Source organism: Chelonia mydas, chromosome 4 (genome assembly GCF_015237465.2).
Source record: "Chelonia mydas isolate rCheMyd1 chromosome 4, rCheMyd1.pri.v2, whole genome shotgun sequence".
Lineage (NCBI taxonomy): Eukaryota > Metazoa > Chordata > Testudines > Cheloniidae > Chelonia > Chelonia mydas.
The window spans coordinates 97,346,923-97,374,677 of NC_057852.1; the positions used below are offsets into that span (position 1 = coordinate 97,346,923).

General features: G+C 40.4%; 1 protein-coding gene across 4 annotated transcripts in view; it reads left to right on the top strand.

The window, feature by feature from the left end:
- Window positions 1-27,755, top strand: part of PDS5A (PDS5 cohesin associated factor A) — a 171,134-nt gene that overhangs the window by 90,086 nt on the left and 53,293 nt on the right. For all 4 annotated transcript variants that reach the window (XM_037897912.2, XM_037897910.2, XM_037897911.1 and 1 more), the window contains exons 10-16: window positions 3,305-3,399; window positions 6,366-6,511; window positions 12,201-12,352; window positions 15,514-15,627; window positions 17,259-17,340; window positions 18,037-18,085; window positions 18,222-18,361. In XM_037897912.2, coding sequence (XP_037753840.1) covers window positions 3,305-3,399; window positions 6,366-6,511; window positions 12,201-12,352; window positions 15,514-15,627; window positions 17,259-17,340; window positions 18,037-18,085; window positions 18,222-18,361 — 778 coding nt within the window. The remainder of the gene's footprint in view (window positions 1-3,304; window positions 3,400-6,365; window positions 6,512-12,200; window positions 12,353-15,513; window positions 15,628-17,258; window positions 17,341-18,036; window positions 18,086-18,221; window positions 18,362-27,755) is intronic.

Below are 27,755 nucleotides of genomic sequence, written 5' to 3' on the forward strand. Positions count from 1 at the left end.
GTGGACTTGTTTGTGACTTGCCAGAACACAAAGTGCCACCAGTTCTGCTCATTCTGGGGGCATGACAGGTACTCCCGGCCTTTCTGCTTCCATAGTCGGGGGCTCTGATGTACGCTTTCCCACTGGTGCCGTTGCTCCACAGGGTCCTCATGAAAGTCAAGCAGGACAGGGCCAAGGTTGTACTCATCGCCCCAGCTTGGCCTCGCCAGCACTGGTTCAGTAGGCTTCTGGACGTGTCAGTGTCGGCCCTGATGCCACTGCTCCATTGGCCGGATCTCCTGTTGCAGAATCACAGCAGGCTCTTGCACCCAAACCTGGTGGTGCTGCACCTGACAGCTTGGTTGCTCCCTGGCTGAGTTCTGAGGAGCAGGAGTGCACGACCTGAGTCCAGCAGGTCCTTCTGGGAAGCAGAAAGCCCTCCACTAGGGCCACTTATATGGCCAAATGGAAACGTTTTATATGCTGGGCTTTGACCCGGGGGATTAGGCTTGCACAGGCCTCGCTGCAGCTGATCCTGTACTGCCTTGCGCATCTTAAATTTCAGGGTTGTCCCTTTCATCTGTTAAGGTCCACTTGGTTGCTGTAATGGCCTTTCAACCTCCATTCCAGGGAAGGTCGGTCTTCGTACATGGCATGACGGTCTGGTTCCTGAAGATTCTGGAGTGACAACCCTCGAGCCTGGGATCCTTTCCCTCTGTGGGACCTTAACCTGGTGGTCACGCAGCTCATGCAAGTCCCCTTCGAGCTCTTGGCGTCCTGTTCTCTTTTCCTACTATCCTGGAAGATGTTGTTCCTGGTGGCAATAACTTCTGCATGGAGGGTTTCCGAGATTAGGACGCTCACCTCAGAACCACTGTATACCATGTTCTTCAAGGACATGGTCCACCTGCGGCCACACCCGGCTTTCCTGCCCAAGGTGGTTTCACATGAGCCAGGACATATTCTTGCCAGTCTCCTGTCTAAAACCTTATAAGTCTGAGGAGGAGCATAGATTGCATTCCCTGGACATCAGGAGACTGCTGGCTTTCTACATCAAGAGGACCAGTCCATTTCGTAAATTGACTCAGTTGTTCGTCGCTCTGGCAGATAGGATAAAGGGTTGTCCGGTGTCTATCCAGAGAATTTAGTCTTGGATCACCTCCTGCATCCATTTCTGCTATGATTCCGCTGGCAATTGTCACTGTTCACTCAGCTAGAGTGCAAGCCTCTTTGTCGGCCTTCCTGGCCCAGGTGCCCTTTCAGGATATCTGCAAGGCCACTACCTGGCCGTCCATTCACACGTTCACTACCCCTTACCTAACAAGCTTGAGACGATGCTGGCTTCGGTAGAGCAGTGCTGCAAACTGCACAACCGTGAACTCTGAGCCCACCTGCAGGGATACTACTTGTTAGTCACCTAGAGTGGAATTGACGTGAAGAAGTGCTCGAAGAAGAAAAAACGGTTACCCACCTTTTCGTAAGTGTTGTTCTTTGAGATGTGTTGTTCATGTTCATTCCATTACCCGCCCTACTACCCCTCTGTCAGAGTTGCCAGCAAGAAGGAACTGAGAGGGCGTAGGGCTAGCGGCACCTGATATACCGCCGCATGAGCATGGCATTCTAGAAGGCGCCACAGCTGTCCCTACAGATACCGCTAAGGCAGAAGTCTCCGACTGTGCATGTGGGCACACGCACACCTAGAATAGAATGGACATAAGCAACATATCTTGAAGAATAACAGTTACAAAAAGGTGGGTAACCATTTTTTCAATGTGCAGCGGCAGACAAAAAAGCTAACAATATTAGAAACCATTAGGAAAGGGTTAGATAAGACAGTAAATATCATAATGACACTATGTAAATCCATCCACACCTTGAAAACACCATGCAGTTCTGGTTGCCCCATCTCAGAAAAGATATATTAGAACTGGAAAAGGTACAGTGAAGGGCAACAAAAATAATAAGGGGAATGAAACAGCTTCCATATGAGGAGAGATTAAAAAGACTGAGAAAAGAGATAACAAAAGGGGGTATGATAGAGGTCTATATAAAATCATGAATGGTGTGGAGAAAGTGACAACACAAGAAATGGGTCACCCAATGAAATTAATAGGCAGCAGTTTAAAACAAACAAAAGGAGGTACTTCTTCACACAACGCACACTAAACCTGTGGAACTCAGTGCCGGGGATGTTGTGAAGGTCAAAACTGTACCTCGATTTAAAAAAGAATTAGAAAAGTTCCTGGAGGATAAGTCCATCAATGACTGTTAGCCAAGATGGTCAGCCGCATGCTCTGAATGTCCCTAAGCCTCTGACTGCCAGATGCCAGGACTGGACAATGAGGATGAATCACCTATTCTGTTCATTCCCTTTGAAACATCTGGCATTGGATACTTTTAGAAGACAGGATATTGGGGTAGATGGACCATTGGTCTGACCCAGTATCGTCATTCTTATGTTTTTATGATTTCCATTAAATAGTTTTAAAATAGGGAATCTTTGATCCATGTCAAGTGTTTTAGAACAGAAATAATTGAAAGTTAAGTTGCAAAGAGATTACCTTAAGACCAGGAATTGGTCTTAGATCCAAAATATAAGAGCCTTGTTTATGATGGTGCATTAAGTTATATCTAAAAGCATCTTTTCAATGTATTTATTAAATACTTCCGATACAATACTTCACTCTCCCTAGACATTTGTATATGCTTTTGTTGGTGGGTTTTTTTTGTGTGTTCGCAAGTCCACATGCTTTTTTTTTTTTTTTTAAAGTAGCAATTTAAAATCATAGAATCATAGAATATCAGGGTTGGAAGAGCCCTCAGGAGGTCATCTAGTCCAATACCCTGCTCAAAGCAGGACCAATCCCCAACTAAATCATCCCAGCCAAGGCTTTGTCAAGCCGGGCCTTAAAAACCTCTAAGGATGGAGATTCTACCACTTCCCTAAGTAACCCATTCCAGTGCTTCACCACCCTCCTAGTGAAATAGTATTTCCTAATATCCAAATGCAACATTATATTAGAGGATTCTTATTTTCAACACTCCAAGGGTGTAATCTTGGCCCTATTTAAGTGTATTATTGCTATCCTGATACTTTTTGCCCCCTTTTTTTCCCACAAGAAGCATTTTGAGCTTTACATTTTTGAAAACCTAATGGAGATTAAGACAAATTCTATTTTATTTATTATTTTGTACTCTAAAATTATTTTTATGCAGTTGACGTAACAATAACACATTCTCAACATACTTATGTGACGATGTAAAGAGTAACGTTAATTTTTAAAGATAATCCAAAAATTAACATGCATTATTTTCCATTCTCTAGATTTAATGATATACATGTCCCTGTGAGATTAGAAAGTGTGAAATTTGCCAGTCATTGTTTAATGAACCATCCGGATTTAGCAAAAGACCTCACCGGTAAGATGCATAATTCAAAGTTTAAAATAATTTTTGTTTGAGGGAGGCAATTGTTTCAAGTACATAGCAATATGTTTCTGAAATATGTTAAGACCGGACTTGCCCGTGCTGGATGGGGAGTACTAAGGCATTCATTTAAGATAGATTTTCCTGTAGAAGGCAAGAGAGAGTTTTTTAAAAGTAGGCATTTTACATTGGGTATGTTTTGATGCCAGCCTTATAGAACAAAGGTGGTCCAATTGAAATTATCCTATGTAGAATTAGTTTTAACCTCATCATCTCAAATTTTGATGAAATCTTGGCCCTGACAGAGCAGGTTAACCATTGGTTTCAGAGTAGCAGCCGTGTTAGTCTGTATTCGCAAAAAGAAAAGGAGTACTTGTGGCACCTTAGAGACTAACCAATTTATTTGAGCATAAGCTTTCGTGAGCTACAGCTCATTTCATCAGATGAATCTCACAATGCTCACAAAAGCTTATGCTCAAATAAATTGGTTAGTCTCTAAGGTGCCACAAGTACTCCTTTTCTTTTTTCAGGTTAACCATTGAGCATGTGGCATGGGATTTTCAGAAGTACTCAGCATTTTCCTAACTCTGCTTCTGTTGATCCACAAAATCCCACCCATGATCTAAAGATTAAATTCCTCCTGCAGACCAGCATTATAGCCAGTTTTAAATTGTGAAAATTGGAAAGCAGGGATGGAAGAACATAACACAAAGACCAGTTACATCCTTTGGCATATTTTCATTTTTCAGTCCCCTTTGCCCCACACTCCTTTTTTTTTAATACCATAATCATATGGTATGTGCTCAGCATGCTTGGTCTCATTTTCAGTGGTGATGCGCACCAATAGATCCCACTGACTTCAGTAGGAACTGAATGCTCGGCACACTGAAAGTCAGGACACTTACCAGATTTTTTCCCCCTTAAACCAGATGTTTGAGTAATTGCTAAAGGTGAATGAGCAGATTTTTATAAAGTAGGCAAATAGGTCTGTATTTTCCTTTTTTTTAAATGGTTCACGTATTTTGGAAATGTGGAATAAGGCATTATTGCTAAGACTCAATTTGTGCCCACAGTATTGTGGAATCTCTGGAAAATATTAGTTTTGCTTGTCTTCACCTGCTAGTATTGATGCACCAGACTATGGGTTAGTCTACACTAATGCTGTAAATCGATCTGAGTAACACTAGTTCATTTATGCAAGTTACGTAACTGAAATCGACATAATTTAGGACGACTTCCAGTGGTGTCTACACCACGCTACATCAATGAGAGACGTTCTTCCATTGACATAGCTTCTACCAGTTGGAGAGGTGGAGTACAGATGTTGATGGGAGAGTGCTCGCCCTTTGACTTAGCATGTCTTCACCAGGCCCGCTAAATCAACTCTGCTGCTTCGATCACAGCAGTGCCGATTTAGCTGGTAGTGTAGACATGGCTTATGTTTTGCTGTTCAGACATCTGTATTCTTCGGCAGGTCTCTTCTTAGGCCATATCTGTGTTATGAGAACTATAGTAGCATAGCTACAGTGCCATAGCTGTACCACTGTAATCCTGTGGTGTAGACAAAGACTATAGCAGTGAAAGGGGTATTTTCATCATTGTAGGAACTCCACCTCCCTGAGCAATGGTAGCTAGGTTGGATGGAGGAATGTTTCTGTTGCTCTAGCTTCATTTACACCAGGGACTAGATTGGCATAACTGTGGTGCTTAGATGTGGATTTTCCATAGCCCTGAGCAATGTCAATCTAAGATTTAAATGTAGACCAGACCTCAGTAATATTCATTGGAAAGATACATTCTAAGTATTTTAGGTAAAGGAATATAAGTGGGGGTCTTAAGGTAAAATTGTTCAAGTTTATATGTGGTCTGATTAGAGAGATGTCGGTTGTAACTCCGCAGTTAAGTTTGCATTGTGATTTGCAGCTAAAGCAGGAAATAAATCCTTTAATTTCTATTCACTGTTTCTCTAGAATTTTATAAAAAAGGGATTAGTAGGTTGGCTAGTAGTTTAGAGAATACTAACTTTTCACCTTTGGAAACTCTCTGGTTCAGATATGGTTTAAGTTGTAACTGTAAATGAGTTTGATCTCATGAGGGTCTACTGGATATTGGCCAGATCCACGCATACTCTACGTAATTTGAGCTGTGTTGTGGCCTGTTGTGTCTATATTTGATGTACTCAAGTAGACCATAAATACTAGATGACACAATGGCCCTGTAACAATTTTCAAGTAATCATTACAGTGAAACAGCAAAAAAAATTCTTGTTGAAAGGTATCTAACTATAAAGTCATAAAATCAATATAGTCTGTTTAAATAGACCGTTTTAAAGATTCTGATATGTATTTTGAAGAACTGGTAACTCTCAGGGAGCTGTTGCAGAATGTTGTTGCAAATCCATTTTTTCCCCAAAAATATATACTGTAAAGGACTTTTCTACAAGATTTTTTTAAATTAATGCATTAAGGCAAAGATAGGATTTTGATGATAATTTCTATATTTAGATATTAATGATGCTATTTAAATTGACAGAAGATTGCACTATGACTAAAATAAAATCCTTAATTTAGTCTGTTGTGATGGATTATGCTTCTGTGAAATAATGCTCCCTCAAGGTATTATAGAACAGTGTGTTACAAACATCATAATCTAAAATATTGAGGAACAGTGAGCTGAGTTTCAGCCTTAACTCGGAATTTTGTCATTTTTGACTCAAACAAATCTTTAATGATTTACAACATTTTTAGTGTATTATTTATATTGTAAACACCTTGGGACTGAGAATTACTGTATACAATTTTATGTGCAGTAGTTGATATAGTTGTACATTTTGACTGAGGTTTGTGTAGTTGTTTTAATTTTCCTTATAAACTGTCATTTGGTGTACATCTGCAACAAAAGCACTTGAGTATACTTTTCATGGTAATTGATTTTATTTTATTTTTTTTAAATTGTAACAGAGTACTTGAAGGTTAGATCACATGACCCAGAAGAAGCGATTCGACATGATGTCATTGTTACAATTATAACTGCTGGGAAGAGAGACCTTTCTTTAGTCAATGACCAGCTACTTGGCTTTGTAAGGGAAAGAACACTAGATAAACGGGTAAGGTATAATATTTTATTTGCAGTAATTTCCACCTTTAAATCATAGAATCATAGAATATCAGGGTTGGAAGGGACGTCAGGAGGTCATCTAGTCCAACCCCCTGCTCAAAGCAGGACCAATCCCCAACTAAATCATCCCCGCCAGGGCTTTGTCAAGCCTGACCTTAAAAACCTCAAAGGAAGGAGATTCCACCACCTCCCTAGGTAACCTATCCCAGTGCTTCACCACCCTTCTAGTGAAAAAGTTTTTCCTAATATCCAACCTAAACCTCCCCCACTGCAACTTGAGACTATTAGTCCTTGTTCTGTCATCTGCTACCACTGAGAACAGTCTAGATCCATCCTCTTTGGAACCCCCTTTCAGGTAGTTGAAAGCAGCTATCAAATGCCCCCTCATTCTTCTCTTCTGCAGACGAAACAATCCCAGTTCCCTCAGCCTCTCCGCATAAGTCATGTGTTCCAGTCCCCTAATCATTTTTGTTGCCCTCCGCTGGATGTTTTCCAATTTTTCCACATCCTTCTTGTAGTGTGGGGCCCAAAACGGGACACAGTACTCCAGATGAGGCCTCACCAATGCCAAATAGAGGGAATGATCACATCCCTCGATCTGCTGGCAGTGCCCCTACTTATACAGCCCAAAATGCCGTTAGCCTTCTTGGCAACAAGGGCACACTGTTGGTTCCTGTCCAACCTGAATCTTCTATGCATTGAGGATATAGGTTACAGTTTTGCGCAGTTAATTAGAACAGTGGTTTCCAAACTTGTTTGATCGTGCACCCTTATCAGTAAAAATTTTTTGAGCACGCACCCCTAATATATGTATATTTATTTATGTATAAATTATATACATGTACTACTGTACTAATATATTGTGTAAATTATAAAACATACACAAAAAATAGAAATTAAAAAACGATGAGATAAAGATGAAATAAACCATTTTTAAAATGTTTTTTATTTATTAACAGTACGAAAAACCTTTTTGCTCTCGCTAAAAAAAATTATTAATAATTTTAGTGAGAGCAATGTGATTGAATATGCTTTATTATTTTTGAAAATCTTGGTTTAACACTTTGTGATATAGCAGGCGCTCAGGGTGGAGTGCAGGGTGTGGGAGGGAGTTAGGGTGCGGCGGGGTGCTCAGGGTGGGGGTGTGGGGTCTGGGAGGAAGTTAGAGTGTGGGAGGGCGCTCAGGGTTGGGGTGCAGGAGGAGGCTCAGGGCTGGGGCAGGCAGGAGGTACAGAGCACTTACCTGGGACAGCTCCTGTTTGGTGCAGGGTGTGTGGAGGTGGCTCTGCGCAGTACAGCATCACCCCCATGGCCATGATTCTGGGAGCCATGATTCTGGGAGCTGTCCCCCCTCCCCCCAGGGCAGGCAGGGCCACCTGGAACGCAGGTGCTAAGGGGTCCCCGGGGCCCTGGCCTGCAGCTCTAAAGCCCCTTTCAGAATGTGGCCCTGCGAGCTTGGGCTGGAGGACTCAAGAGGAGCAGGGGCAGCCATGTAGCCAGCGGCTGGAGAGAAGTGGCGCTGGAGGACTCAGGGCCGCGCCCCACCCCCACCTTTATTTCCCTCTCCAGCGTTGCTCCTCCTGCCGCACTGCCCTTTTGCTCCGGCGGCGCTCCTCGGGCTGCGCCCCGCAGTCGATCATCTTGCGCACCCCCTGGGGTGCACGTACCCCACTTCGGAGACCACTGAATTAGAATGCAGTGGCTACATTAATTCTCGCTAGAAGGCAGACTGTTGAAATGCAGGCAATGTGTCTGAGCAGGGGCTATATATCAGGGAAATGAGATCATTATTCTGCCAGGGATATTGTGAATTTCACCATCAGCTCCTCACTAGCCAGAGGTCTGACAGTGTGATTGGCCTAAAGGAATCAGGCACCCTCCCAGAAACTTGTCAGTGAAGACTAACTTCAGCTCTAGATGGGTTTTCTTTATGGGATTCATCTCTGAAAAGAGCTTAATGGACTTAAATTCTGGGAAAAATAAAAATTGACAGCTGACTGGAAATGGCTACAAAGCACACACAACTATTTGAGGTAAACAGTAGTATAACATGGTGTTTTTAAAAGGCTTTCACTCCTGTGTATTTCAGTTGTCTTTCAAAGTGAGTAGGGAGACTTATATAACTTTTGTGAGCTCTCAGCATTCATCAGTTTTTTTTTTTAAGCTTTTGCCTTATTCTTCTATATCTGCTTGTGACTACCTCCTCATAATGAATCTAGTAATCTTTTGAGTTCTGGACACAGGCTTTAAACCTCATTTAACTATTCTCCTGCATCAGTACCTGCTAGTTCTTGTGATGACAATACTTGCTTTCCACAGTTCATATTCCGCTTGGACAAGCCCTTGTTCTTGACACACGTCCATCCATTTGTTTCCATCTGATTCTTTTTGGGCTACTCTTTTTATTCAGCTATTCAAAGATTTTGTAGACTACTGACTTAGTTCTATTTATTGGTGTAAGTTGTCTTAGTGCTTCCAGGAGAGGAGAACTGAAAGCATCTGATCCATGAGAATCCTCCGTGAGAGCTCTTTTTCTAAAGACCCAGCCTGCTTGTAGAAAGGGCACTGCAGAAATGGTTCAAACACTTTCCTCTTCTGTTGAAACAGGTCATTTTGTCTTAGAGACTCCAAGTTGAATTGTGCCATCTCATCTCAATTCTCTAGGAAGACACTTATTGAAGGAAAGGTTTGGGACAGCCTTTGAAAGTTGGCTCAAGTTCCCATTTGCCCAAACATCCTAGACCAGCTAGGGACTTTTCCCTTCCTCAGGAAGAGACTCTTGTGTCAGTCTACTTTAGTGAGTAGCTTTGGGATGAGAAACCAAAGGAACAGACTCCAAGCTCCCTTCTCTCTTTAACCACTTCCCTGAGTACCTCCCGTTTTAACTTTTCCTTCACCACTGAAGGAGGATTCAAAAGCATTTTGGGAGCTGACAACCTTCCTGGCTCCTGTTTTAGAGACCCCTTGAATTGCGAAAAAGGGGGAAGCCAGTGATTTTTCTATCCTGGATTTAATAGAAAACTGAAGGGCCTTTCTGACAAATAAAGGGTTCTTTGGAACCTTATGAAACTGTTGTCTCACCCAGGTACAGAAGAGATTAATTGTACCAGGTATCCCAGGAGGGTTTCTCCAAGGTATTTAAATCTCTTTTGAGCTAAATCAAAAGAGCGCTTTTCTATCCTTATCCTTCTTTATCATTCTGCTGCCTTTGACGCTGATGATCTCGTTCTCCAACTTTTGTTTCTCTGACTGTGATCAGTACCCTACTGACTGATCTTTCAGTTTTTCATATAATAGCTTCTTATCTTCCCTTTTCGCTATAGATTCTTTTCCACACCCATCACTGTGAATTTCTCCTTCATCTGATCGCATTCTCTCAGGATTCTGCCCTCCCTTGTTCTCTCTGTTAATGTCCCACTCTGTTCCCTTGATTTCAACTACCAGCTTTGTGCCAGTGATTCACCAGCCTACCAATTTCACATTTCAAGCTGCTTCTGATATCTCCTTTTGATGGACGTTCTACTGCCATCTTAAGCATAACCTGTCCAAAGCTGAGTTTTTCCAAAACCTTTCCTCCTAATCCTTCTCCTTCATCTTCCTTCTTTCTTCCCGATGACAACTCAGTCTTTCCTGTCTCCTGTATGATATCTAATGAACACATAGCTCAAGATGGGAACATCGACATCTAAATGTGGAAAACAGTATTTTACTACTTTTTGAAAAATAAATATTTTTGTAATACTTTTTCTTCTTAGTTTGTTTTAGTTGATAGGTTAGTAGGCAAATACCCACAAAGATGTAAATATTTTATAACTTATATAATTGATTTTATGTGTACTTGAAAGTTTTCTGTTCTAAAATCTGCATGATATGTCATGCCACCTAGTGGAAAATTCATAGTGTCTTGCCTTTTACCTACATCCAGTGTTACTGATTGTGAATTGCTTTGTGATTTAAGAAATATATGGCAAAACATGGATCTGATTTTTCCCTCTTTATAGCCCCTGACTATTCAATTGATGGTGTATCAGCAGACTTCTCTGTTCATGTAGAGAGCCCCATTAACTTCAGTGGGGTTCTATGTGGATATAGCAAATTGTCCATGCACTGTCAATTTTAGAATGGGGGACTTTAGTTTGCAATGATTTGGCAAGATGAAAGTTCTCTCATCAACTCAACAAAGGTCCTTGGGATAAATAATGGATTAATTTTGGTTATCCTATCTGAGAAAGGAGTTGGTAGAAATAGAAAGTGGTTTGAGCAAAATAGGATTTGAGACACTTCCATACAACGATGGATTGAAATCAGAATTCATTTTTTACAAGAAAAGCCTCTTTGTAACCTCTTTGGGGTAGGATCACTAGCATAATTGGGGCCTTTGAGCATTGCCACTAATGAATAATACTGAGAGGGAGGCATAAGAGCTTTATAAAATGAGTGGACAGTATGGAGGCAAATAGTTTAGTAAAATTGGAATGAGATTAGACACGCTACATGAATGCAATTACACTAGATAGGATTAAAAAATTATGAGCACTGTCACAGTTCAGGGGAACTGCACCAATATTTCTCTTTGGCCATTGCCTTTCCTGCGTGAAGACCTCTGTGTCTCTCCCTTCTGACTGGGGTATTCCCAGACTGCACAGTACTCTGTATTTCCCAGCATAGATAGGTTGCCCGAAGGACACCTGCTTTCTTTCTCTCCAGAGAGTGATTATCAACAGTTATAACTACTGCACAGTTCTTTCTAAGCAGACCTACTTTATCCTTAAGGTAAAAAGTATTAAAGAAAAAACATTAAAAACAACAAAACAGTATAAATGTATGGTAATAGGCTTACTAGAATTAACCCCGGCCCTAACATGGATTCTGGAAAGATAAGTCCTTTAACCCCAACCCTGGGGAGTCCTTGGGGTTATCAGTTTATCACAGCTTGAGCTGAGACAATCATACTCAAAACCTGTTCAGTTTGCCTTTTCAGGGTCTTTGATCTGGAGTTTCCAGATGCAGGTAATTAGTACACAATGAGTCTCTCTCTCTCTCATAGGGCATATATTCAAAGGTTGCCTTCTGAGGGGAGAATTTGCATCCCTCTCAACCCAAGGTACTTACTAGAAAATCCTCATCACACCTATTTTTCCAAAAAGACCTTTGAACTTCATGATACCTTCCAGAGATTGCATTAATCTTTTCTTTCTGTTAAAGAATTTCTATACAATATCACAATAGTACATAAACATTTGCATTTCAAATATCATATACTACCAAAGTATGAACCTTAGTTCAGTAAGGTTTAATGTAATTCAATAAAATAAATTCAGGACATTGTCAGTCTGTCACAAGCACTATGAATTCTCATACTTCAGGACTAGCTGAGATGTGGAAGAAATTCTCTCCAAAAGTACACATATCACAATTGCAGCTTCATGAACTTCTTTGGGGTGGAGAGAGAGGAAAAGTTGGATCTTCTGAAGCTTCCAGTGTAGATCATTATGTAGGAGACAGTAATACCTAACTAAATGAATCATTGTTCTGTTCTGTTCTGGTTGCTTCCATGAATTAAAGTTAAGAGTGTTTACTGCATCTGTCTGTTAACTTTGTCTTTCTCACTTCATTGCATTTAGTATATATTGTGTGTGTTTGTGATAGATATTTAATAAACATATTTTTCTCTTAAGTGGCGAGTAAGAAAAGAAGCTATGATGGGACTTGCCCAGCTATACAAGAAGTATTGTCTTCATGCTGAGGCTGGCAAAGATGCTGCAGAGAAAGTGAGCTGGATAAAGGATAAACTTTTGCACATATATTATCAGAATAGCATTGATGACAAGTGAGTCAATTTAAGCCTTCATAAATTTAATTGTATAGCTATAAGAAATATTCTGAAGAACAAAAGTGTAGACTTATCCTGAGGAATTTGTTAGAAGATACTAATTATGTCCTCATGGCACATTTTAAACATTAGTGCTGCAAGTGTTTCATATAGATTCGGAATTAATTCAACACTCCCGCCCCACCCCCGATTAAAGGCATGGTGTTATTTGCACTAAGCTGTTTAGGATGTTCAGGTTTTTTTGTATCTAGCCCTAAACTGTAGACTTGGAGCTAGATCTGAGACAATGGCTAGCTTTTTCTTTCTTAAACTGACTGACTGCTGCTTAGAAAAAGACTACTTTTGCTTCTCCTGTACTCAGTTTTTGTTTATTGTGGAGGGTTTTTTTTTTGCTAAGGTTGCTAAGGCTGACTGCTAAAATCCATCATTCCCTGTGCAACCTTAATTCTGCTTTCATAGGTATGCATAATAATACAGTCTTTAATTACATGAGGTACTTTTTTTTTTTTTAATAGGACCCATGCCTCCTTCAGTGCACAAGATGGGTAGTGTGCAGGGAATAAATCAGTGTTAGCCTAGTGAATGAGGTGGTTGTCTGTAGAACCCTTGCCTCACTTGTTACAAAAATTAGAATTGTGGAATGAATGAGGCAGAGGACTGAAAGAAGAGAAAATATGTGTCATGTTATGGCAACTGCACCTGTATTTTCCTGTCAGTGATTCAGCAAGGGTACCCACTCTTGGCTTTCAGTTCCACAGCAGTTCCCTCTCTTGGGTGGAGAAATGCATCTCTCTGCCTATTGATCAGGGTATTCTCAGGTTGGACAGTGCCCGTGCCTTCACTTGTTGTTCCCAATGCAGACAGGTTGCCCAAAGATACCTTCTTGTCTTCTCTTCAGAGACAGATAACAGTGTAATTGCTACAGATATAAGTTACTATACAGTTCTTTCTAAGCAAGTCTACTTTATTCTTAAAGTAAAGAATAACAGAGAAAACATATTAAAAACCATAAAAGAACCTATGCTAATAAGCTTACCAGAGTTCATCCTAGGGGCTCTAGCAAGTGCAGTATTTTAATACCTCATCCTACGGATATCCTTGTGGCTTCATCTTAGAACAAGCACCCTCATAACATATTCAGTTCCCTTTTTATACAGCCCAGGGGGTTTTGAACTGGAGTTTCCAGAAGCAGGTAGGTAGTACACCCTGGGGAGAGAGACCCTTTGTATATCTTCAGAAGGTTGGCTTTGGAGGGAGAGAATTTGCATTCCCCTCACCTCATTGTGTTTCTGAAAGAAATCCACTTTATATGTATTGTTCCAAAAAGACCTTTGAACTTCCTAATTCTTTTCGCTGATTTCATTAATCTTGTTTTTCTGCTAAATTCCGTACACTCTCACAATAGTACATAAACATTTGCATTTGCAATACAATGAGCTCCAAAGGTGTTAACCCTAATTCAGTAAGATTAAACTTCATTCAGTAAAGTTTATCTTAATTCCATAAGGTTTATTCAGGATAATACAGGATATTATCAGTCTGTCACAGAATTTTGTCATAGTTAAGGCAGTTGAATGCCACTGAGGAGATTAGGTTTCTGTTCCTGCCATAGATTCCTTTTGTGATTCTGGGCAAATCATTTAGACCAGCATTTTCCCAGGTGCCCACTAGTTGTATGCTACTTATTTTCTGGGTGCCCAACTTGAAAAAAATTGGGGCTCGATTTGTAGAGGTGCTTGATGCTTACAACTGCAGCTGAAGTCAATGAGAGCTGGGAATGCTCATTCTCTCCAATAGTATGGCAGTGTGATTTGGTGGGATGAACCACTGTTGGGGCTCAAAAGCACTGAGTTCCAATCCTAGCTGACTTGCTCTGTGATATGGTAAATGATTTTGTCTGTCTTGTTTCAGTTTCCCCATCTGTAAATGAACGTAAGAATACTTACCCACAACCCTCAAATGTAGTGTTGCAGGGGTTAACTGAATGCGTGCACAGTGCTTTGAGCTTACAGAGTACTATTAAAATGCTATGTCCTCTGAAAATCAGGCCCTATGTGTCTCAGATTAGTGTAGTCTTTTGCAAATTGTGGTCATTTCCTCTGTGACTCTGTTCCTCTTCTGTGAAAACCCTCAGGGCCACACTGAATGATGGGGATAAAAAGAGTTATTGAACAGCCGTCTCAGTCCTTGAGCACTATCCATCCTGTGCACTGAATAAAACCGGAGAGGGGGCAGGGAAATAGTGTGTGATCATGTTTGTATCATCACACACACGCAGAATGAAGGTTACACAGCCTTAATTTTGTCACTGCCTAACATTATAGAGCTTGACTTTGCAACCCTAAAAATGTTCCTTTAATGTATTTTTTGGTATGCAATTATATCACTGTATGATTAAAGCTGATCTGTTATACAGTCTGTTTTTGTATTTTATTTACATATAATCATATAAACTACAACTACTTTATTGTGAAGTTCTTTAATCAAAGTTTCTATAAAAGAAGTTGAGAAATTTAACTTTGCCCACTTCGTTTTCGCTTCACTCTTTTTTTCTTAAGTATATCTTGATGTATGTTTACCTCCATCTTTTTCCATGTTGTTTGTCCTCAGTTTTTTGTATCATAAATATCAGCAGTTTTAAATACATTATGTTTCTGTTTCTCTAATACTATCCTTTCCTTTTGAGACATTTTGCTAATTCTACCTTTTCTTCAGCTTCTTATTGTATTCTACTTTTGTGTTTTTTACTCTATGGGTGTGCATACTCTTCCTGTTCCCCTTTAAATGAGAATAGCGACAAGGAGAGATCCTGAGACTAGTTATTCAAAGAATCTAGAGGGAGAGAGGAGAATATCATGGATGATTAAGGCCCATTTTTCTTGGCATCTGAAGGAATGGGGGAGAGTTCATCTGGGCATTTCTTTAACACCTTTCCAATAGCAGCAGGAAGGAAACCTGTGGAAAGCAGATAGTTATTACCTTCTTCTACCCATTAGGAGAAGGTTCCAGTGCCGGTATAGCATAAAATCATAGAAATGTAGGGCTACAAGGGACCTCAAGAGGTCAGGATCTCTGTTTTACAATTAATCTGACATTATGGATAACTTTGGAAATGTACGGTATTAAAAAGTTATTTAAACTTTTTCTCTTTTCTGCAGGTTACTGGTAGAGAAAATCTTTGCTCAGTATCTTGTCCCACACAATTTGGAAACAGAAGAGAGAATGAAATGCTTGTACTATTTATATGCTAGCTTGGATCCAAATGCTGTCAAGTGAGTAGAGGTAGAAAAGTAGGCTGCTTAGATGCTTTTAAAATAATCTTTCTTTTGAGTATTTTCCAGCACATGACTTTTGATAGAAAATGATCAGTCTTTTTTGCTGTCTCATAGTCAAAGTACTGGTAATGACAAGACTTGATGTTCTTGTTAGTCAAGTAATTTGAGAACTCTAACTCCTCTGGATTTAGACATTAATAGCTGGTGAAATGAACTAAACTGATTTTTATTTATGTAATTGTTTCTTTGATTGGAAACTTCTCTGTGCAGTATCACTTCTCTGTGCGGGTCCTCCATAGTGTTTGTACAGCATCTATCATCCAGATCCCCCACTGTGCTATCACAAGATGAACAAAACAATAATAAATAATGAATTCTCAATATTGTTTGCAATTATAGTTTCAAAGTATTTCAAGTACACATATTTTTAAATGCTGGTTCCAGATGGATAACTACAATAAAAACAGGATGCCTTGATGTTAGGGGGTATTTTGATCCAATTTTAATGTTTCCAATGATTTTTACATCAAGAATAACAAACCCTGACGTCAGTTATTTTGAATAAGATTGGTTACCTGGTTGCAAGATTGAAAGTAATGTGCAAGAAAGATATAGTTGAACAAAATTCAAAACGTCAATTTAGTAATAATTTTAGGGCTGCAATATGGCTTTTAAAAGAGTTATAAGGTTTTCGGTATTGGTGGTTAGTATTATGAGACTTCTGTCTGTTCAATGTGTAAATTGAACAGAATGCAAATAAATTTGTGGCCCGTGAGAATATTATTTCCATTTTTTGTGTGTGAGAGAATGGGGCATTCTGTAATATCTTGTCCATAGCAGGTTGGATATAGGTGGATGGACAGTAGGGAGATGGTGTTGTCTCTGGCTTGTATGTTGTAACTGATACAAAATGATATAATATTGGTATATTAGTATGAGGGTGGTATAGTGGAGGATTGAGTCTCATGTGAGTTTGTCTTTTGTAGACAAGTTTTGTAGTATAGAGTGACTGATTTGTCCTAGAAGGGAAGAATGTTTGGGAGGACATTGGTTAAAGGATTAATTCAGGTAGAGGGACAGAGCTAGGGTTGGGCTTAGGAACCTTAGCTTCAAATTTTCTATTTTAGAGATCTTAATATTTTTTAACTAAAATATTCTCTTTGTTTCTTATACGAGAAATTCTTTTCAATTTTCATTCTGTTTTAGTTTTTGAGGGGGGGGGTTATGTTTGTTTTTGGGGTTGGGAAGTTTCCTTGGTGTGTGGTGGGTTTTTTTTTTTTTTTAAGGCTTCATGGAAGTTGAAAGCTCTGACAAAGATAATGGACCAGGTTCTGGTTTCAATTTCACCAATATAAATCTTGAGCAGCTCCACTGAAATCAATGGAGATGTTCTGGATTACATTGTTATATATGAGACAAAATCTTGTCCACTATGCTTGAAACTTGTAACCCCCGTTAGTGTAACATTTGATAGAACACCTTTCTAGTGTCTTACAAATGTTGTACATGTGAAAAATATAAGCTCAGCTAATAATAATAGCATATGCTTTACTAGCTCCATAAAAATAGCACATTCTTACAGCATTTGAACGAATGTGATTGTCATTCTTTTTCCCTCCCCTTTACAGAGCACTGAATGAGATGTGGAAGTGCCAGAATATGCTTAGGAGTCATGTACGGGAATTACTGGACTTGCATAAGCAGCCCACTGTACGGTTTTTAAAAACGTATTGCTTTATCATTAGAGCTAATTTACATAGAGCTAATTTTTTTGCTTAATGTGATTATTTTGCTGTTTTGGTTTACATTCACAAAATGTTGATCTTTCATTAAGTAGAAATAAACAGATATTTTAAAAATCACTTTCTGTAGGTAATTGTTTCACAGTTACAGGATTTATCGTGAGTTTCTGTTTCCAACTAACAACTTCTAAAGGAGTCAAAAAGTCATATGTAACATTTTATTGTCCGTTTCTCACTTTCGGTTAATTCACTGTAGTGTTTTAAGATTCTTAAATGGAAAATGCTGTAACATCAAAATAATGATGATCATTTGTTCGTGTTAAAGCAGAGTTCAAATGATATTTTAGTAAGATAGGATGTTGCTTGAATTCTCCGTATAGGCTGTATCCTGAAACTGTAGATGAAAATTCATGTTTGGTTTATCATGTTTCAGTGGCTTGTTGCAGTTCTGTCTTATTACAAAAGGCAGAATGTATGCTACATATTAGTTTTGCAGGTTTTTTAGTGTAACACTTGTTATTAATACCATTGTACTTTCTTTTTTGTCTGTTGTTCCAAAAAATTAAAATGGAGAGGGCTGCAACAAAAGTAGTGACAGATCAAATGAAGTGTGTAATATAGCATATTAGGGAATATCACTGATCCTTTTTTTCCTCCCCCCCAGTCGGAAGCAAATAGTAGTGCCATGTTTGGAAAGCTGATGACCATAGCAAGTGAGTGTGTTAATTTGTTCTGTAAATAGTTATTACAGTGTATCTGAAGATTGCATGATTACAAATATTGAAATAGCTAAATTGTGCTGAGTTACAAGTTGTAGGTTTATCTTATGTTTCAATTTTATTAATATAGAAAACCTTCCAGATCCCGGAAAAGCACAAGATTTTGTGAAGAAATTCAATCAGGTTCTTGGGGATGATGAGAAACTTCGATCTCAGCTCGAGTTGTTAATCAGCCCTACATGTTCATGTAAACAGGCAGATGTCTGTGTGGTAAGGATATGGAACAAATGAACTTTATATGTAACATATTTGGGCTTAACTAGCCATTCAGAGGTGATGGCCTCTCAAAGTAACTTAATGTAGTTTTATGTGACCACTTTAATTTCATATTGCATAAAATGTCTTTTTAGCTAACCTGCATAGAGAGCTCTCAGATACAATTTAGAATTAACAACTCAGTTACTAAGAGTACATTTATTCACTTAATGTTGTTTCTTTTTTGGGTGATGGCAGTCAAAACATGATCTCTGTAATAGTCATTTTGTGAAATTCTTTCAAGTCTTATTGAATATAGAGCGCCTGTACTTTGTCTTCCAACTCTACTGAAGCGTTTTATGAATGACATAAAACATTACCTACCTTATAGATATTTTTTGCTTCCAAGAACATTCCTTTGAAGACTGTATGTGTATTCTTCAATTGTGTTTTTGTAAATGTGTCTACTCTTTGTCGTCATTTCATGTAAAATAATTGTCAGAGTATAAATTAGATGTCAGATGCTATTTCTTGGGTCTGCCGGTTTGGCCATTAGTTTTTACCACAGGCATTTGTAGTCAAGAACATGCGCCTGGACCTCTTGTGAGAGGTTTGCAGTGTTGGATTTGTCACTCAGCGGTCCTGATTTGTTCAGTAGAAAGACAGGTGATGCCCTGTATAAACAGTTTCTCTCAACTGTTATTTAAAAGGCAGGCCTTCTTTTCTTTTTTGCTGTCAGTGGCAGTACCAGCATTCACAGAAAAACTTTCAGTATGCACGTCAGTCCCAGCATACTCGCAGACAGTCTGAAGGCTTAGTCATTATAAAGGACGACAGAGTATCAAGAGAGGAAAGCTTCCTCAGTCCCTCTGGTTCCTTTGACATCTGCTCTGAAGCAGCAATTTTTTTTACACTTTTAGGAAGCTTGGATACCGTCCTTCTATAATTTTAAGGAGAGAGGTGCATAGGACCAAGAAGTAGATCAGGTGGAAGTTTTCCATATTTAAATTTTGACTCACCAAATTTTGTCCACCTGAGGGCCAAGTTGGCAACTTGTCTAGAGCCAGATGGCCGATGCTGATTTTTTTAAAAAAAATGCAGCAAACTGCAGCTGTGTATTTTCAATATAGAAATGCCGTTGCTCAGAACAGTCACGTGTTGAGACCTGTAGTATCTGTATGCCATACATATATATTAAAGATGGGGGAACTTTTAAACCACATTTTAAAACTGTAGACCACACTTTGGCCAATTCTGTTTCAAGTGTACATTTCATTTATTTTGATTTAAAGTATAAGATAATGCCTATATGCTCACAAGCTCTAGGCTCCCTGACAGTAATTAAACTTACAATCCTAACAGTAATTTAAATTTAGTCACAGAAATATCACCTAGCAGCCCCAAAAAGTTAATATACTGTCCAGTAGCACCATACCACTGCAGCAAAAAAAAAAAAAAAAAATCCTACTCAACCAAAAAAACAATTCCCACATAAAATCACCATTTCCACCCCACCCCACCCCCACCCCCCAATAAAGCGTCGGACTTTACAGTGAAATATGAAGATCAACAAATTCAGGCTATTTCAGACAAGGTGGGGATCAAGTTCCAAAGCGTAGGGCCCTCAAAAGAACATCCTATTCTCTGTCCCCTATCTCTTGTTGCAAGAAGGGAATCAAACTTAAGTGTCTCCACTGGACTCGGCTGTGGTAGTATTCCATCAGGAGAGTATATGTCTGTGTGGATCTCACTCCAGGTGCTCATTCAGCTTGTGTGCAAGATCAGACTCTTTGAATAGCATTGTTTGTTGGGCCTCCCATGCACCAGGCATGTCCTTGTGCCCTTCCCCTACCTGAGAGCATAAAAAGCAGAATGGCTACAACCAACCTTCAGTTCCTTCTTACAGCCATCAGTTAAATTTTTCTTTTTGCATTTTCCTCCTCTAATTAGGCAGTTAAGTTTAATTTCCTAACAAATTTCCCCTTTCCTTTAATTTTTTAATAACATTTTAAAAAAACTTAATTTCTTAAATTGTCTGTAGCATTCTGTGCCACTCTCTTAATCTAAAATGGTGTATTTGAAGCCCTTAGGCTTCAAACTCTGTCCATCATCTAACAAACTCATTCCTCTGACAGACTATCATAAAAGCTGCATAAAGGTGAGAGCCATGTGCTGGACTGCTGCTTGGTTTCCTGTACTTTTTCTACAAGAACAAGTAAATCCAGGGACCCTTAGCAGAAGTTTTACCTTCTTGAGCAATCAGTGAGAAGAACTTCAGACCCTAGGGAATGGGCATCAGTCTCCAAAATGGAGCTAGTCACTTCTAAGTGCCAATCAACCGGTGACCCTGTTAGCCAGCATGCAACACCTAAGGGCAGTACCAGCAAAGGAACTGTGGCACTGTTGGGCAAGGATTTGAGACCAGCAAAAAATATCTCGGTACTGGCTACAACGCCAGCACTGAAAACTGATGCTGCTCCTCACCAAGACAAGGGATATCAGAACACCAAGATAAACATTGTTCTTGATACTCATATCTCTTTCCGTAAAGAGAGGCTTAAACCTTCACTCTCATCCCAGGAACAGAGCACTGAGCCCACTCCTATGATGGGGCAAATGACACTGGCACAGCTTCCGGCTTGGTAACAAAGAGACTGAGTGCCTACATCTAACACTGTTAGCTACTGACAAGCACCAGGATTGGTGTTGGTACTAGCATTAGTTGCTATGTCTTTGGCACCAGTCTTGGCCCTGATGGCACTACATTGAGCACTGGTACACATCCCAGACCTCACATTACTTGTGCCACCTCAAAGATCCAGCATCACCATTGAAGGATTCTATTCATCTTTCCCCTCCTCGGGACACCCCTTCTCCCCTCCATTTACACAGATCAGGAGAGGGGTTTCTCTCTTCAAATCGGGAATATTCACTTCAGAACTTCGATCATCCCTTCTTGAAGCTCTTAACCCAGCTCTGCTCTTTTTCTGAACTCTCTCTCAACCTTGGGTTCTAAACTGTCCCTTGCCTTTGATCTGTCTTGCATTTATAACTCCCAGGGTTACACCAAATTCGTGACACCAAACTAGGGTGCACTTGGACTGGAACAGCAGAACTGGCTCCTGTTTCATCTAAGGGGCCATTACACACACAGTAAAAACTCGCTTCAGACTTCTAAGCCACTTATCGGTATGCACATACATGATACCACTTGCCAGGCTTCACCTATGTCCTTTACAAGGCTGGCTAAGGTTGATGTATCATCACAGGAGACATCAAATGAACATGCATATCGTGGTTCCAGCTCACATTCTGAGCTAGTGGTCAGATCCCAAGAATGTTCGTAAGCCCTTCTCTACATTTCTTCCTACAAAAGACACTAATCACAGATGCATCAGGAACAGGGCTTGGGGTGCACAACTAGACCATCTCCAGATACAAGGAATGTGGTCTCAAAAGGACATGACTCTACACATAAATGATCTAGAATTATGAGTGATCAGATTAGCTTGCATAACATTCCTTCCTGTTTTAAAGAATCCCATCATGCATATTCTCATGGATGACACATCTGCTGTGTACTATGTAAACAAGCCAGGAGATGCCTGCTCATTACACCTATGCCAGGAGGCAATCAAGTTATGGACAAGTTGACACCATGAGATAACCCCAACAGCTCACCCAGGAGCCATCAGCAATTGAGCAGACTTCCAAGGCTTCAACTTCCAGCCACTGGATCTTGTTATACCTTTATCTGCCAGAATAAAGAGGAGACCTTTATTATAAAATTTCTGTTATCCGTTTAGGTACTTCTCTTTGATAAGCTAAATAGAGTGAGCTCCTTGAATGTCTCATTATAAGGCATGTTGTCTAATCCTTTAATCATTCTCACAGCTGTTCTCTGAACCCTCTACAATTTATCAACTTCCTTCTTGAATTGTAGACACCAGAACTGGATGCTGTATTACAGTAGTGGTTGTACCAGTGCCAAATACAGAGGTAATGTAACCTCTCCATTCCTACTAGATATTTCCCTTTTTATACATCCAAAGATCAGAGTAGCCCTTCTGACCACAAATGTCGCATGGGGAGCACATGTTCAGCTGACTACCCACCATGATGCTCAAGCCTTTTTCAGATTCACTGCTTTCCAGGATGGAGCAACTCCCCTCCCCGCATCCTGTAAGCATGGCCTGTATCCTCCTCCTTGGCTGTATGCATATACATTTAGCCATATTAAAATGGATATTGTTTGCTTGCACCAAGCTTACCAAGCGATCCAGATCACTCTGTATCAGTGACCTCTCATCCTCATTATTTACCACTCTTCCAATCTTTGTGCCATCTTCAAAATTTATCAGTATTTTATGTTTTCTTCCAAGTCATTGATTAAAATGTTGACTAGCATAGATAGGGCCAAGAACCAATCCCTGTGGGACCCCACTGAAGTTTATCCGCTTGATGATGATGATGTCCTGTTTAGTTACATTTTGAGCCCTATAATTTAGCTACATCATTTTTTAATAAGTCATTTAATGTTTGTCATGTTGATTTTTGTATAGTTCTGGTTTCTAATCAAAATATCATGCAGTCAAATGCCATACAGAAGTCTAAGTAATTAGTACTGTTACATTTGTCCACCAAATTTTAATCATGTCATAAAAAAATAAAATTAATTTGACTAAACTCATTTTGATTGGCATGAATTATATTACTCACCTGTAATTCTTCATTAATAGAGTTCTATAACATATGTTCTGTTTATTTTGCCTGGGATCAAAGTTAGGCTGACAGGCCTGTAATCACCCCGGTCATCCTATTTGCCCTTTTAAAATTTGTTTGCAGTGTTGCTATAGCCATGTTGGTCCCAGGATATTAGAGAGACAAGGTGGGTGTAGCAGTATCTTTCATTGGACAGTGTTCTGTTGGTGTTGGAGACAAAGCTGTTGAGCAACACAGAGCTCTTCTTCAGGTCTGGGAAAAGTACACAGAGCATCATAGCTAAATACAAGGTGAAACGGATGTTCAGCATAAGTAGTTTATACATATTCCAAGAATTCATTCAAGGTAATGTGGCCCTTTAGAATCTCTGCAGCCACAGGACAAAATAGGCCGGGTTTTAGTGGGTTACTGATTGGTCTTTATTAAGACCATGATTTTTAGTGCCTATTATAGTTCTCAATTTAAGCTCCCAGGCTTGTCTTTTGAAGGTGTTGTGCAGATTATCTTGGAGGAGGAGGACTGAGGTCAGATATGGAGTGATTGTTTTGTGAAAAGTATTAGCCCACAGATGATAATATGCTTTTGTCTTGTATTGTTTTTCTGTATGAGTTCATTTGAAAGCGTATGGAGTGTTGTTTTACCTATGTAGTTGTTATTGGGGTATTTAGTGCACTGAATAAGGGAAATCACATTGTGATAGGAAAGACCCTTGGATCTTAAAGGGGGTGTTGTGTGGGGTGTTGATCATCATAGCAATGGAGATATGTCTACAGGTTTTACATCTGTTGTTCTGGCAGGGTCTGGTGCCACTTCGAGTTGGTGTATCCTGCTGTGGGGAGGTTGCTTTTGATGATGAGCTTGGCAAGTCTGGGGGGTTGTTTGAAGGCCAGAAGTGGGGGTTTGGGAAAGATTTCTTTCAGGACGTGGTCCCCATTGAGTATGGGTTGTAATTGTTTAACTATACCCCATCTGGGTTCCAGAGAAGGGTGCTAGGTGACAACTAGGCAGTGTCATCAGATGTTTGGCTGCGTGTGTGTTTTCCCTGTGTGCTGTCCCAGCTCTGCGCAGATAGCTGGCACAGTAGATCTCAAGTGAACTGCCCAATGACCACAAAATCTCTTAAGGTGCGAAGGCACTTGGTCAGGTTTATTGTCAGCAAAGCACAGTCCCAGCTCCCCAGATCCATGTCTACAGTTACACTAGCCATGTATGCCCGTGACAATGGACGCGGCTCAGTCAGTGGCGGGACTTTCCACTGCCCCCTCGGCTGGACAAAGACTCTCCCTCTGAGAGACATCTTTATACACCAATACAAACAAGTTACGTATCACCCGTGACGTATCAGGGTGCCACCCTCTGATGTATTATGGTGCCACCCATTGGTTTGTACCTGTAGTTTCGATCAAAACATCTCTCTTCATCATGTTGTCACCCTGACCTTATCCTTAAGAGCGTCAGCATGTTCCTGTTATCTTTGGGGAACGTGCTGCTATCGAGGTGCTATGGTACCACCCTTCTGGAATGTGGTTGTGTCATAAATGTAAAGGGAAGGGTAAACACCTTTAAATCTCTCCTGGCCAGAGGAAAAACCCTTTCACCTGTAAAGGGTTAAGAAGCTAGGATAACCTCGCTGGCACCTGACCAAAATGACCAATGAGGAGACAAGATACTTTCAAAGCTGGAGGGGGGGAAGAAACAAAGGTTCTCTCTGTGTGATGCTTTTGCCGGGAACAGAAAAGGAATGGAGTCTTAGAACTTAGTAAGTAATCTAGCTAGATATGCATTAGATTCTGTTTTGTTTAAATGGCTGATAAAATAAGCTGCGCTGAATGGAATGTATATTCCTGTTTTTGTGTCTTTTTGTAACTTAAGGTTTTGCCTAGAGGGATTCTCTATGTTTTGAATCTGATTACCCTGTAAGGTATTTACCATCCTGATTTTACAGAGGTGATTCTTTTACTCTTTTTCTTCAATTAAAATTCTTCTTTTAAGAACCTGATTGCTTTTTCATTGTTCTTAAGATCCAAGGGTTTGGGTCTGTGTTCACCTGTATCAATTGTTGAGGATTATTATCAAGCCTTCCCCAGGAAAGGGGGTGTAGGGCTTGGGAGGATTTTGGGGGGAAAGACGTTTCCAAGCGGGCTCTTTCCCTGTTATATATTTGTAAGATGCTTGGTGGTGGCAGCAATAAAGTCCAAGGTCAAAAGGTAAAATAGTTTGTACCTTGGGGAAGTTTTAACCTAAGCTGGTAAAAATAAGCTTAGGGGTTTTCATGCAGGTCCCCACATCTGTACCCTAGAGTTCAGAGTGGGGAAGGAACCTTGAAAGCTTGCATGAATGCTTTGTGCCTCATATCTCTTAGGAATATGTGTTTTTGTATTATCAGCCCTATGCTTGCCAAATTCGGTGAGCAGGGCCTGCCTCTTGCTCACGACATGACTGTGCTTTTATATCAGCAAAGTTTTGATCACTTTCCTTCAAGCCTCAGGCCTCATACCAAGCCTCTGATACAAGGGCTTTTGACTTAAGCTCTCTTCTTACTACAGGGATATGTGGCCAGAGAGTTCATTTTTTCTCTATTGAAGCAAGTTGTCTCGGGGTATTCGTGTGGCTCATTTCATGATGCCATTTATTTCTCTGATGGAGTGTCATTGTTTGGAGAAGGCAGTTTTGAGTGTGCTAAGATCTGTATCCCAGACTTTCTCCTAAGAGCATATTATGTGGTATATGAGTGTGTGGTTGTAGATAAGATTTCTTGCTGTATTTGGGGTGGTTACTGGATCTGCCAAGGAAAGTGTGGTGATCCATGGGCTTCTTGTGTATAGTGGTCTGTAAGGTTCCATTGTTAAAGCTGATTATGATGAGCAGGAAGTTGATGCTGGTGCAAGAGTGTTGGAGAGAGAGTTTGATAGAATTCTTAAATTCACAGTCTTGACCCATTGGAGGCCCCTATGCCTAAAATCCTTGATTATATTTTGTTCAGTTCCATTGAAATCCACCTCACATCAATTTCAACATGCCACTCTTCTCCCCCCATGCAATCCTGTTAAGTTTTCTCTGACCCCACTATATCCAGATTTTTAAAGAGATTACTCAGTACTTACCCCACCAGTTAAAGAACCCCCTCCAAAGTGGGATCCTTGTGTCCCTCTACTGGCTCCTCATCTCTATCACATCAAATGTAAGCTGTTAGTCTTCACTTTTAGTGCCTTTCATGGCCTGTGCTCACCCTATCTATCTTCTCATTCGCTGTCAAGATGTCAACTTCCTCTTCCAGTTGGCCCAAGATGCCAGCCTACATGTCCCACTAATTAAATGTTCAAACAAGCACATTTGTTTTTTCTCCCATGCTGCCCCTTACACTTTACAGGAATTCTCCATCAGCATCTGCAAAACTAACTCATTATCTTCCTTCAAATTCCTCCTTAAAATTCTTCTTTGCTGTGATGCTTACAAAAAAGTTTACAGCAGTTAGGCTACGGGTGTGCTGAGACCACTGCTTGTCATACTGAGCAATACTGTCTCATCGGGTATGTCTACACTGCAATTAAACAGCTGCAGCTGGCCTAGGTCAGCTTGTATGGGTTCTTGGGGTTCTAAAATTTTGAAGCCTGAGCTCTGGGACACAATGATGGAGGAGGGTCCCTGAGTCCAAACATCTATACTACAATTTTACAGCCATGCAGCCTGAGCTCCATGAGCCCAAGTCAGCTAATATGGGACAGCTTCTGGTGTTAAATTGCCATGTGGATATATGCACTGTTTTCTTGTACTTCCATCTGTCTGTGCTCCCTTAACTCTCCAGCCTGGGCTGTCTCTCACAATGCTTTGCTTGTGACAAGCAGGAAACCCCTCCAGGCACTGTTATCACTTAGCACAACAGCATGTGGAGCCCCACACCCAGCTAACTTACGTGAATGCTCCCGGAGCCACTCATGAATCTCACAGAGAAAGGCACCAGTGAATCTCCCAAGCTCCCAGCTTTGCACCTCCGGAATATACCATCTTGCCCTGGACAGAAGCCTGACCAGTGTAAGTTTATTGCCCAGTCTGCCCTTCCCTCAATGTGGAGACAATGCACACTAGCCTTTGTAAACTGAGCTGAGATTTCCGAAGCACTTCAAGCAAAACACACTGTTTTCGGTAAACTATAAAACAGAGTTATTAACTACAGAAAGATAGATTTTAAGTGATTATAAGTGGTAGGCACAAAAGGTCAGAGATAGTTACCAAGGACAATAAAAGGTAAGCACACTCTCTAAATCTTAAACCTTATTAGATTAGGCAGTATTTGGATCAAGCAGTTTTCCTCATCCCACTGGATATTGCAGGTAGGTTACAGTTCTCAGTACACAGGCTTCCCCTTTGAGCTTGGGACCAGTCTTCTCAGTCCAAGTCTTTGTCTTCCCAGCGTCCCATCTTATGTAGGGGAGGAGAAGGGCAAAAGCGTGATGCCACTGTCCCCTATTTTATATCCTCAGTTCATGTGCCTGGAAACATAAGCCCCAACATGTCCTGGTGGGCTTTAGGGAATTAGGGTGTCCAGATAGCAAGTGTGAAAAATCGGGATGGGGGTGGGAGGTAATAGGCACCTTTATAATAAAAAGCCCTGAATTTTGGACTGCCCCAATAAAATCCATACATCTGGTCACCCTACACGGAGCTGAGCAATCTCCCATTGTGTAAG